General features: G+C 50.6%; 1 protein-coding gene across 1 annotated transcript in view; it reads right to left on the bottom strand.

Annotated features, from left to right (window-relative positions):
• HCN4 (hyperpolarization activated cyclic nucleotide gated potassium channel 4) overlaps positions 1–12,868 on the bottom strand; it is a 188,760-nt gene that overhangs the window by 46,154 nt on the left and 129,738 nt on the right. Inside the window, exon 4 of the mRNA XM_065412232.1 lies at positions 8,561–8,779. Within this exon, the coding sequence (XP_065268304.1) occupies positions 8,561–8,779 (219 nt within the window). The remainder of the gene's footprint in view (positions 1–8,560; positions 8,780–12,868) is intronic.

The following is a 12,868-nucleotide window of genomic DNA, read 5'->3' as shown; positions in this document are numbered from 1 at the left end:
CAAAGAATCCAGCCCAGCTCTCAGAGAATCTACCCAGATGCCAGTGCCCATGGAGTCTGAGCCCAGCATGGACCACCCATGTGATGCAGACATGATCAGTAAAGCTCATAGATTACATGCCTCACTCTCAACTTTGAGTTCTTTTACTCACCCTAACACAAGGAGACATACAGACATGGAGACAAAACAGTTCTAAGGATAGTTCTTAGCAAACAGAGGTCCATCATCCTCACAGTGCACACTTAGAAAGGAAATTGCCAGGGGATGGCTGATGGCAGAGAGAAGTTTTAACCTCCAGGCTGGCAGCGAATGCCACCTGTTGCCAGCTGAGGGCTGTTTGGATGCCTAAGTGAAGTTAGTGGCAGTTTCATTCCAGTTCCCACTGGGACAAATAGCCAGTGGCACTAATTAGCTCAGGTGCTGGCAGTCTTAGAAGAGAGGCCAAGGCCTGAATGGGCCCTGAGGGCTGGATTGCCCTCTCACCTGGGAAGTGCTGCCTCTGGTGCAGTTTCTCCTAGTACTGCTTCTACTCTGCTAGTTTTCTGGGTGCAGAACCTCAGTCTCCCGGGCCATCAGCCCAGCCCCAAATCCACTTACATGTTTTAGAGACACCTTCTCTCTTCTCAAACTTTTGTTTGGCCTGGAGCTTTTAAGAGGGCTGCAGTCATGTTAATTTGACTCAGTGCACCTTTTCCTGGTGGGACTAAATCATGAGTTGAGGTTTGTGTTTTCTCATACTGACCCATTGTGATGCCATGGAGAGGCAGAGAATGAGTTCAGGTCTATCTCCTAAACAACAGGCCTGAGATCATGGGAACTGGCAGTCACGTCCCACTCAGCTTGGAAAAGCCCAGGCTAGATTCACAGGATACAGGACAGATTTGTGCAAGTCAGGAAGGCCCCACTCATTTCCAAGTGGCTGGTGACCCCTGGGAAAGGACCATGTAAGATCCAACAGCCAGACACAAGAAGGCAGGTTAAGCAGGGACTCTCTGCTGGGGTTTGAGAGCGGTAAGCAGACCCTGAATACTGCAGTGTAAGCGTGTCTCTTTTTAATGCAGGAGTGGGCAAATTACAGCCCGCGAGATTGCCATTGGCCGGGAACGGGGAACTGCGGCCAATGGGAGCTTCGGGGTCGGTACCCACAGGTGATGGCAGCGCGCGGAGCCCTCTGCTCCCCCCTCCCCCAGGGGCCCCAGGGACGTGGTGCCGGCCACTTCCGGGAGCAGTGCAGGGCCAGGGCAGGAAGGAAGCCTGCCTTAGCCCCGCTGCGTGCTGCTGCCATCCCGGAGCTGCTCCAGGTAAGCAGCGCTGGGCCAGAGCCCGCACCCCGAACCCCTCCTGCACCCTGCACCACAACCCCCTGCCCCTGAGCCCCTGCCGCACCCTGCACCCCAACCCCCTGCCCTGAGCCCCCTCCCTCACTCCACACCCCTCCTGCACCCCAACCCCCTGCCCTGAGCCGCCTTGTACACCCCACACTCCTCCTGCACCCCAACCCCTTGCCCTGAGCCCCTTCCTGCACACTGCACCCCCTCCCACACCCTGAACTCCCTCCCGCACCCCAACCCCCTGCCCCAGCCTTACATTCATGGCCCTGCATGCAATTTCCTCACCCAGATGTGGCCCTCAGGCCAAAAAGTTTGCCCACCCCTGTTTTAATGCCTCTTTCAAAAAAACCCAGACAAGCCAACAGTCCCCCGTGACTGTGCATGAGAACTGACGCTGCCCCTTTGGTGCAGTGACAAGCCAGTCTGGGGCTACACGCAAATATTTACCTAATGGTCCAGTGTGTAACTATATATTTACAGCTGCCTTAGAATGGGCAGCATGGAGAGCAATGAAGGTGTGGAGAAGAGAGCTTGAGAGAGCATGTGAGATCTGGAAAGGGAGAGGGGACTCTGGGAAGAAATTTCAGCTAGATTGGACTCTGCATGGCTAACAGCAGCAAGACCTAGTTCTTGTCAGTGGCTGCATCTCAGGAGATAATAGGGAGAGTAACACCTCCCTACAGGACACACCTAGCTCCCAGTGCCTACTGGTCTCCTGGTGGGATGAGAGAGGGAGAAGTGGGGTCCAGGGAGCCCACACACAATGCACAGTCAACCTGTGGAACTCCTTGCCAGAGGATGTTGTGAAGGCCAAGACTATAACAGGGTTAAAAAAAGAACTAGATAAGTTCATGGAGGATAAGTTCACCAATGGCTATTAACCAGGATGGGCAGAATGGTGTCCCTAGCCTCTGTTTGCCAGCAGCTGGGAATGGGCAACACAGGGATGGATCACTTGATGATTACCTGTTCTATTCATTCCCTCTGGGGCACCTGGCATCGGCCACTGTTGGAAGACAGGACACTGGGCTAGATGGACCTTTGGTCTGACCCAGTATGGCCGTTCTTATGAGCCCAGCCCTCTCTGTCCTGTTCAAAGAAGTACAGAGGCAGTACATTCAGCTCTCCCAGCTGGCTCAAGGTTACAGAGTCTATCAAGGGGGGTGAATAATGACTTCCCATTAATATTAATCCTGCTGAGCTCTAGGACAATGAGAAATCAATAGGACTTCTCGGCGCGGCGAGCAGGAGAGTGGGAGCAGCTGGAGATGAACAGTGGCAAATTTGTCATTGAGCCTGGCCTCCTCTAACAGCCCATGTCACCCTCCCCCCACCTGTGCACATGGCCCTGCTGGGAGCCCAACACCTGAGCTCCTCTTACACAAGACCTTTAATCACCAGTGCAGACAGAAGAAGCAGAGCTGGAGGGAGCCTGGAGAAGAGGACGGGCTGGCAGATAGACAGGGAGGGAGATTCATGGGTTTGTGACATGGCTAAGGGGGAATAAACAATGTAAAATGTCAGATTCAGCAAGGGGGAAAAGCCTTGCCAAGTCTGGTCTAGCACAGCAAGATGCCAGGGGGATTCTTGGCTGAATCGCACCATTTACACGGCAAAGCGCCTTTGGGTGTAAAGTGCACAGCTTTGGGAGCAGCCATTTTCTACCCTCCCTGGGATGTCACTGGGCAATCAGCCCTTTCAAGGCAAGGCAGGAAACAACAAGCAGTGCTCGATCAGGGCCCATCACAGAACCACAGCATTCCAGGCCAGAAGGGACCAGACCAGTGGCTCTCAACCTTTCCAGACTACTGTACCACTTCCAGGAGTCTGATTTGTCTTGCATGCTCCCAAGTTTCACCTCACTTAAAAAGTACTTGCTTACAAAATCAGACCTAAAAATACAAAAGTGTCACAGCACACTTACTGAACAATGGCTTACGTTCTCATTTTTACCACCTAATTATAAAATAAATCATTTGGAATACAAATATTGTACTTACATTTCAGTGCATAGTATCTACAGCAGTATAAACAAGTCATTGTCTGTATGGAATTTTAGTTTGTACTGACTTTGCTAGTGCTTTTTTATTAGGGCTGTCGATTAATTGAGGCTAACTCACGCGATTAATTCAAAAAAATTAACTGTGATTAAAAAAATTAATCATGATTATTTGAACTGTTAAACAATAGACTACCAACTGAAATGTATTAAATATTTTGAATGTTTTTCTACATTTTCTGCTATATTGATTTCTATTACAACACAGAATACACAGTGTGCAGTGCTCACTTTATATTATTTTTGATTACAAATATTTGCACTGTAAAAATGATAAACAAAAGAAATAGTACTTTTCAATTCACCTCATACAAGTACTGTAGTGCAATCTTATCCTGAAAGTGTAACTTACAAATGTAGATTTTTTTTTGTTACATAAGTGCACCCAAAAACAAAACAATGTAAAACTTTAGAGCCTACAAGTCCACTCAGTCCTACTTCTTGTTCAGCCAATCGCTAAGACAAACAAGTTTGTTTACATTTATGGGAGATATTGCTGCCTGCTTCTTATTTACAATGTCACCTGAAAGTGAGAACAGGAGTTCACATGGCACTTTTGTAGCCGGCGTTGCAAGGTATTTATGTGCCAGATATGCTAAACATTCATATGCCCCTTCGTGCTTCAGCCACCATTCCAGAGGACATGCTTCCATGCTATTGATGTTCGTTAAGCAAATAGTGCTTTAATTAAATTTGTGACTGAACTCCTTGGGGGAGAACTGTATGTCCCCTGCTCTGTTTTACCTGCATTCTGCCATATATTTCATGTTATAGCAGTCTCGAATGATGACCCAGCACATGTTGTTTGATTTACAAACACTGTCACTGCAGATTTGACAAAATGCACAGAAGGTACCAATGTGAGAGTTCTAAAAATAGCTACTGCACTTGACCCAAGGTTTAAGAATCTGAAGTGCCATCCAAAATCTGAGAGGGAAGAGGTGTGGAGTATGGTTTCAGAAGTCATAAAAGAGCAACACTCCGATGCAGAAACTACAGAACTCGAACCACCAAAAAAGAAAATCAACCTTCTGCTGGTGGCATCTGACTCAGATGATGAAAATGAACATGCATCGGTCTGCTCTGCTTTGGATTGTTATTGAGCAGAACCTGTCATCAGCATGGATGCATAGCCTCTGGAATGGTGGCTGAAGCATGAAGGGACATATGAATCTTTAGCATATCTGGCACATAAATACCTTTCAAAATGTAGAAAACATCCAAAAATATTTAAATAAATGGTATTCTATTATTGTTTAACAGTGCGATTAATCGTGATTAATTTTTTTAATTGCACGATTAATCGCGATTACTTTTTTTTAATCGCTTGACAGTCCTACTTTTTATGTAGCTTCTTGTAAAACTAGGCAAATATCTAGATGAGTTGATGTACCCCTGGAAGACCTCTAAGTACCCCCAGGGGTACACATACCCCTGGTTAAGAACCACTGGACCAGACCATCGAGTCTGCCCTCCTGGAGATCACAGGCCACCAGCACCACCCAGCACCTGCACACTAACCCAACAACCAAGCTGAGACAAAAGTGTCACAGCCCTCAGGAGACTGGATTGGTACGAACCACAGGCGGCAAACAGGAAGGACCAAGGTACCTAAGGGCCAAAGACTTCTGCAATGGCAGGGAAAGGATCCCTGAGGTGCTGAATGCCCTCAATTCCCACTGAAGAGCCTGGCAGTTCAGGGCATGGAGCACCCCCCAGGATTGAGCCCAGCTCACATGCCAAATGAGCCAGCATCTCTCTGTTGTGGGACCTTTCCCTATGCATAGCAGTTACCTGGAGGTATCTGGGCAGGATCACCAGCAGGCCAGGGGTACCTTCAGGGAACTGCTGTACCAATGCCCTGCCAGGCTCGATGCAAGGGAAGAAGAAAAGATGCTCAAGAGCAAGGACGTACTTGCAGTTACACACGGGGCTTGGTCGCCCATGATGTGGGTTCAATTCCAGGCCCAAGTCACTGAATCTCACTGTGTCTCAGCTCCCCCACCCCATGGAGCACTGTGAGGATCTGTTTGTTCTCGTACAGGTGGCGCTCAGATTCAGCGAGGGATGGGCACAAGGGGCGATCAATAGCTAGAACTGGAGCAGGCTGTCCAACCATTCAATGGCTCGGAGCACAAACTGAAGAATGTAGGGCCACCTCATGCACTCCTTCCTCAGACAAGTCTCCCACTGACAACTGCAGAGTCTGGCCCTGAGTTCTGGCCCTCCAAAGCTGTTTGTGCAACTGGCCTTTCTAATGCAAGAGCAAACTGGCTTGGCTAAAATATAAGCCAGCCTAAAACTTTACTGCAAGCTTGAATCTGAACCTTTTCCTGAGGGAAAGTTTTGTTTAAAACCAAGAATACAATAAAAGATTCCCCAGACCAACACTTTCTGTCTGCTCCTCCGTGCAGGGCCACAACCATCATACCCATGAAACAGCCCATCCGGCCAAACAGTATGGACCACTGCACAAGAACATCCATTCCAATGAGGCACAGCCCAAAGCACTGTGGGGGCCTGGTCCGCAACTAGGGCTGCTAGGCACTGCGGGAATACAAACAACTACAACAACTCAGGATAAGTCCCAGCCTGATGGCTGCTTCTCCAAATCAACCCTCCGAATCTCTCTGCTTCTAATATGCTCCAGCAAAAATGCTGTCCCAGGAGGACTGAGCTAAATTGAGCTGGGGAGCTGAAAATCATGAAGCAGACTCATTTTTTAATTATGGCTATTCAAGTTCCAGGAATGCAGAAAGTAAATATATATTTGTTTTTAGGCCATCTTTTGCCCCATTTGCAACAGGAAATTGAATGTACTCAATTCCCTCTGGCTGAGCTCCTGAGAGAAACCCAGGGGAAATGAATACGCTGTAACCAGCACACACAAAATTTATTTTTTGTTATGTCCTCACTGCTCATTGACTCTGCCATAAAGATTTCCCTGGGGATGTTCAGATACATGCAGGATTAACCCCTCATTCACAACATCCTGAAATTCTATTCCTGCTTTAAATGTTACACCCCTCCAACCACCTTCCACCAGGGCCAGCTCTGGCTTTTTTGCCGCCCCAGGCAAAAAAGCCTCCGGCCGCCCCCCCTGCCCCCCCAGCGCGGGGGGGGGGGGGGCGGCCGGAGCCCCGGGGGTAGGGCAGCGAGCCCCAGCCGGGGCTCCGCTCTCCCCAGCGGCAGGGGGGAGGGCGACCGGAGCCCTGGGAGGAGGGCGGAGTGCCCAGCCAGAGCGCCGGGGGGAGGGAGGCGAGCCCGGCCGTGGCCCCGCTCTCCCCGGCGGCGGGAGCCGGAGCGCCGTGCCGCCCCCCTCCAGGTGCCGCCCCAAGCACAAGCTTGGTGGGCTGGTGCCTGGAGCCGGCCCTGCCTTCCACTCCAATCCCCATGGCTAAACTGTGTCCTTATTTCCTGTTTGGTGCTTGAGAGCTCTGGACTATGCACATTGATCAGAATCAAACACAAATGGGCCACATTCCATCCTGGACTTCAAATCTGGCTGGACCAAACCTACTGCCCAGACCAGCAGATGCAAACTGAGCTGTTGCTACCAAGTCCAGGCAGCTGAATTTGCAAATCAGTCTTTAGCTTACACGCTTTCAAACACATTTGTATAAACACTCTACACACACTTGAACAATTTGCACTGTGACTGCTGCAGGCTCCTTCATTTTTGCATTCCTCACTCTCTCTTTTCCCCCTTCCAAACCACCCACAATATAGTGGCAAAATTATCTACGTTGCCTGCTGCTCTGATCATACCCAGTTTCCCTTCAAGTTCCTTTCCTAGCTCCCTCAACTTCTCAATCAAATTCAGGTTCAAGCTCTCCCCACAAATGAGGTTCTGCCTATTTCTTTTTTTTGTTCCCTTTTGCTCCCTGCCTTGCCCCTGCTCTCTGTGCAAGCTACACAACCGGCCACTTCTGTTTTTTCCTCCTCACACTTCCAGTTTTGATCTCCTATGGCTGGAACCTTCTTCTGGACCAGACCCACAATCTCCTTCCAGGTTTCAGAGTAGCAGCCGTGTTAGTCTGTATCCGCAAAAAGAACAGGAGTACTTGTGGCACCTTAGAGACTAACAAATTTATTAGAGCATAAGCTTTCGTGGGCTACAACCCACTTCCAGTGTCTCTTTAAAACTCACTTCTATGAAGCCTAAAAACATGTTGCTTTACCCATTTAAATAATAATCACCCCCCACATTTGTAGGTGGGGAAACTGAGGCATAGAGATGGAAAATCACTTGCCTAACGTCACCCTGCAAATCAGTACCAGAGTCTGGATTAAAACTCAGGTCTCCTGACTCTTAGCACCCTGACCATTAGACCATCTGTCTCCCACTCTGGTGGTACCTTGGCTCCCCTGACAATCTACGTCCTTGTCCAGAGGTGATTGAACTCTATTGACCAGTGGTAGGTGCCTGTCTCCATGTATGGAGGTAACCAAACTCCCTTGTTGTTAAGTAGACTCCTCACTTCTGGGCACCTATACTCTAGGTCCACAGCTACACACAGTTCTACAAGCACTTTTTCTTCTTCATTACCATGCAGGGCCTGGCTGCTTCAAATTAAGTTAGAACTCCTGCCCTTTTGTATCAGCTGGGACAAAATAACTCCATCACAGAACTGTGCCACGAGACTTATTGTCTTGACTTTGCATCAGCTAACACACAAGGGTGCAATGTAATAGCATGACACTGTAAAGTCATCACATTTGGCCACCACATCGCCCTGTGGTGAATCTGGCAGCTACACAGCCTACTCATTGTCTGTTTGGCTCGTGCGTGCTTTGAGCTACATGCAGCAATATGGTAGCACAGGGTTGCTCACAAGTGCTGGAGTGGTTGGAATTGATACTTTTAAAGAAAGGCCTGGCTAAAAAACAGCAGCGCTCGCTGGAAGATTGACGTGGGCTTTGAAACCAAACCTGAAAGAGACAAAATGGGTGAAAATTTTAGCTGCCACTGAAGTTGATAGCGTCCCTTTAGAAAGAGAGTGGAGTCATGGGTTGGCCAGCCTCCCCGCAGTCAGCCTCCTGCGGCTGTTATGCTGATTTCTTCCCAGGGGCCAGTAGGGTTTTCTTTGAGTGAATGAAAAGACACCAACCATCCATAAACTGGTGACACCTCAGCTCTAATCTAATTGTGGCAAAGCAGGGTCCTTACCTTCTCCTGGTACTGCCGCCGTGAGGAGTCCAGAGACTGGATGAGGGCTGTGGCATGGCCGATGAACATGGCATAGCAGGTGGCACCAACGATCATGCTCAGCATAGTGAGCCACACATCTGACATGCCAACGGGAGCCTGCTGCCCATAGCCAATGCAGAGCATGTGACTCATCGCCTTGAACAGTGCATAGGAATACTGCTTCCCCCAGGAGTCATTCTAAAGAGACAGACACAGACAGACAGACAAGGCTTTAGCAGCTTTACAGGACACAAGGAGGAAGCCAGGGAGACATTCCCTGGGACAGACTTTTAACACAGATGCCTAAGGTTAGGCTGCTAAGTCCATATTTAAGGTACCTAAACAGGTGACTTAATTCCCCGAAGGCCACATACCAAGCAGTCCCATCAACTCCCCTGAGAACAGCTGGGGTACTCAGTATATTTGAAGAAATTAGATCTTTCATTTAGGTGCCTAACTCTGGGCACAGAAGCCTAAATTTAGGCACCAACATTTGAAAATCATGGCTAGGATTTACACAAATTGCATATACTGGCTCCAGCCAAACCTTCTGCAAAGGGAACCCAGAGAGACTAACACGCTGCTAGCCCAGGATGAACTTAGGCAGCGCCATCAATCACAGCACACAAAGGCTACAGGGTGATTCCCAGGGTGATTCGTGTGCTGGAGGAGGAACTGCAGCAAATCACTGCTCTGCCTAAAAACTGGTTAAGCTGGGGAACAGCTGCTCCAAGCTGCTATTTGGAACCCCTTGATGGGTTGTGTTCTAACATCACTTGTATGTCTCTGATTTACTCTCCAGCTCAGGAGTGCCAGACCCCAACTGAACAGGCATGAAGGGGTGAAGGCAAGTTAGTATTTATAATGTCCAGGCAGCCCTTTCCCCAAGAGCAGCGCAGGGACTTGTATTCAGTGTAAAATAGTACTTCTCCCTGCGAGCAGCACAAGCCACGGGTGACCACATTGCAGGGACGCACTACGCTGTCACAGCAAAAGGCAAATAGATTAATTGCTTTCTTGGGAAAGTCTGCGCAGTCCTGGCTCTGCGCTGAAATGAACAGCAGGAGCACACCAACTGCTACAGAACTAGATAGGGCTTAATGCAGGCAAGTTCGAGGTTTTCTGAGCTACTCAGCCTAGATTGAGTTCACACACCAAATACAGGTTTATTAACTACAGAAGGGGTGCAATGATGGCTCTACGGTCCTTCCCACAAAATCCTACTTGGTCATTACACTGTCATCGCACACTGCTGCAACAACATATATAAACAATACCTTCACTGTGGTTACATGAGTGACAGTAAAGAACCCACCAACTCACCATTCTTCTGTTCCTAGGAAGACGCTAACGTTACTGATTGACTTGTGCCAATAACATGGGACAGACCAGCTTGGGGAAGATCTTTGTGGGGCAGGGTTGGTTGGTGGGTGAGTGTAGTATAACCAAGGAATAGTTCTACTAACCACCCAGAGAGACCCTGTCTACACTAGGGACATTTCCCAGGAGTTTCCCACCATTGGCTCAGCTCCATCATGTAGCAGCATTGGGAAGCCTCATGCTAATGGGCCCTGTAGTGAGTCGGTGTGGCTCCCCTCCTGTCCTGAAGAGGGAGCACCGGCGCAAACACCCAAGTGGGCGGAGCCACCGCCGCCTGTCCCCGCCCCCCGGAAGTCACGGGGCGGGACAGTAAGTATAAAGGCCGGCAGCCAGAGCTCAGTCAGGCGCCGGCCACCGCAGGGAGCAGACGTGCGGTCGGGAGCTCCCCGCCAGGATACCTCGGAGGCCCGAGGTGGATGCCCTAGCTGGCCGGAGCTGCCCCGAGCTCATTACGAGGAGGAGCCGCCGGAGCCCGTCCGCTCCCGTCGCTGGGAGGCACCCGTGGAACTCCCCCACAGCAACCCTGAAGGGGAGGTCCCGCCAGAACCCTTGCAGCCCTGCTGTTATCCAGAGGAGCCGCCCGAGGGCCAGTGGCCGGATTTCCCTACGGAGCTGCCGGATCTGCCACCAAGCCCCGGCCGAGAGGAGGCTCCACTGATGGACTGGACCGCACCCGGTGCCACAGACGAGGTAGGCCCCGAGGGGGAGAATGGAAGTAGCCCGGGGATAGCCGACCCCAGTCAGGCTACAGAGGCCTGTGAGCCCATGGCAGTGTGTTTCGGTCAGGATACCCCACTGACCGGCAGCGACACTAATCACTGCAAGGGCCCTGGGCTGGGACACAGTGGAGTGGGTGGGCCTGTGTCCCCCCCTGCCACCCCTACACACGGGTGGCAGGCTTCCCCCTCACCCAACGATCAGGTAGGAACCTGAGCCCCTTACCTGCCGGGGCTAATTGCCTGTTTGTGCTCCACCCTGAACCAGGGCCGGAGCTCCTAAACTGCCTGCCTACTCAGTCTCTGCCCCAGAGGGCCTGAGCTACTACACTGCTTGCCTGCTCAGCCCCTGCTCCAGAGGGCCTGAGCTAAATTGACTGTTTGTGCTCCGCCCTGACCCAGGGCCAGAGCTAATAGACTACGTGTGTGCTCAGCCCCTGCTGCAAAGGGCCTGAGCTTATTAACTGTTTGCGCTCAGCCCCTGCTACAAAGGGCCTGAGCTTATTGACTACTTGTGCTCAGCCCCTGCTACAGAAGGCCTGAGCTTATTAGCTGTTGTGCTCAGCCCCTGCATCGGAGGGCCTGAGCTAAGTGACTGTTTGCCTGCCCAGCTCCTGCTCCAGAGGACCTGGGCCCCCCCAAACTACTTGCTCGCCCAACCCTGCGCCAGAGGGCCTGGGTCCTTTGACTGTGGTTTACTCAGCCCCCTGGACCAGGGGGCCTGAGTCCTAAGCTAACTGACTGTTTAATTCGTGCAGTAGGGAGTCGGTGTGGCTCCCCTCCTGTCCTGAAGGGTCGAGCCCCGGCGCAAACCCTTTTACAGGCCCCCAGAAGTTTTTGGACACTGCCCACCACGGAGAGATCTAACCACAATGGCGGTGAACAGGCTGGTGACCCATCTACAACAGGACTCCCAACATTACCAACCTCACTGGGAAACTTGTCAGAAGCTCCACTAGCATAGATGGAGACAGAGCATATTATTGCTGCTTCTGGGCAGCCAAGAAGAGCTGGAACCTCTGGAGAGTGTTCATGGGCGCTAAGCAAGTGGACAGAGACTCAGGATAGTCTGACCCAGGCTATATTCAGTGGCCACACATATAATGTCCTGATTAAAAATGGACAACACAACAAAAGCAGCGGCAAAAGGAACACAGAAGTAGCCCATTCAGAGCCCCATACAGATACAGCTCCTCACCGTGCCAAACTCTCTGGGCTGGTCTTGCTAATAAACAAGGAGCCAGTTCAACCCAGTGCATTGGAAAACGTCTCCTGCCATTGAGACAACATGGCAATTGCAGATTCAGAGCCCTGCTACGAAATGGGCCCCTCACTGTGCCAGTGGGGACACCTCTGCCAAGGGGAGCAGCGTTTGCACCTCGGAATGGGAGCACAGATTTCACTTGCAGACAGTGCTCCATAAGGAACCTCATGGATGGACACTGCCAGGGGTTGTGCACTGAATTGGTGTATCCTCCATACACCTTGGCTATGCCCTCATCCCCACCCTCTTTTGAGGCTGTGGGGTTCCTGGTCAAGCAGGGGTTGGGGGTTTTCCTGGGGGGCATCTGTCACTACCTGGGGTCTTGTGCCATGAGCTGAACCAGCTCTGAGATGTTGGGGCACCTCAAACTAGGTTTTGTTTTAATGAACGTGTTGTTCCCTTACCGCTATCATTGCAGTTATGGTATTTACCCACCTTCCCTTTCCCTGGGCCCCCTTCATTCTAGCAATCACAGAGCCATCACTGTAAAAAGCCCCATCACTTACACAACAACACACACACACTCCCCAATCATTAGCCCTCTCTCCCCACCTGGCCTATTGTCCATGTACTGAAGGGCTAAAGGGAGCTCTGAGATTGTGAGCTAGACCAGCTGCCCTGGCCAGACCTCTGCCCGTGATGACATGTCACCTGTGAGGTGGGCAGTGGATTGACAGCACCAATTATACCAGCTGCCACAGAAATACAAATTTGGATTTATTGGGATTGGTGTTTCTGCGTTTTTCTATCACAAATTTGCTTAATATTAGCAATAATGCTGGAAAGTTGAATCCTCATGTCAGGCGCAGCATCAAGCCTATTCCTATATTGGGTTTTTGTTGCAGTATAATACAAAAATCCTGTCTCACACAAATAAGTTGTAGCAAAAGGAAGGAGCACTCGAACTGCACGTTTAGCCACATTAGG

The sequence above is a fragment of the Emys orbicularis genome, chromosome 10, assembly GCF_028017835.1.
Source record: "Emys orbicularis isolate rEmyOrb1 chromosome 10, rEmyOrb1.hap1, whole genome shotgun sequence".
NCBI classification, from domain to species: Eukaryota; Metazoa; Chordata; order Testudines; family Emydidae; genus Emys; species Emys orbicularis.
The sequence above is the reverse complement of the archived record's forward strand: the minus strand, read 5'-3'. Positions and strand labels throughout refer to the sequence as shown.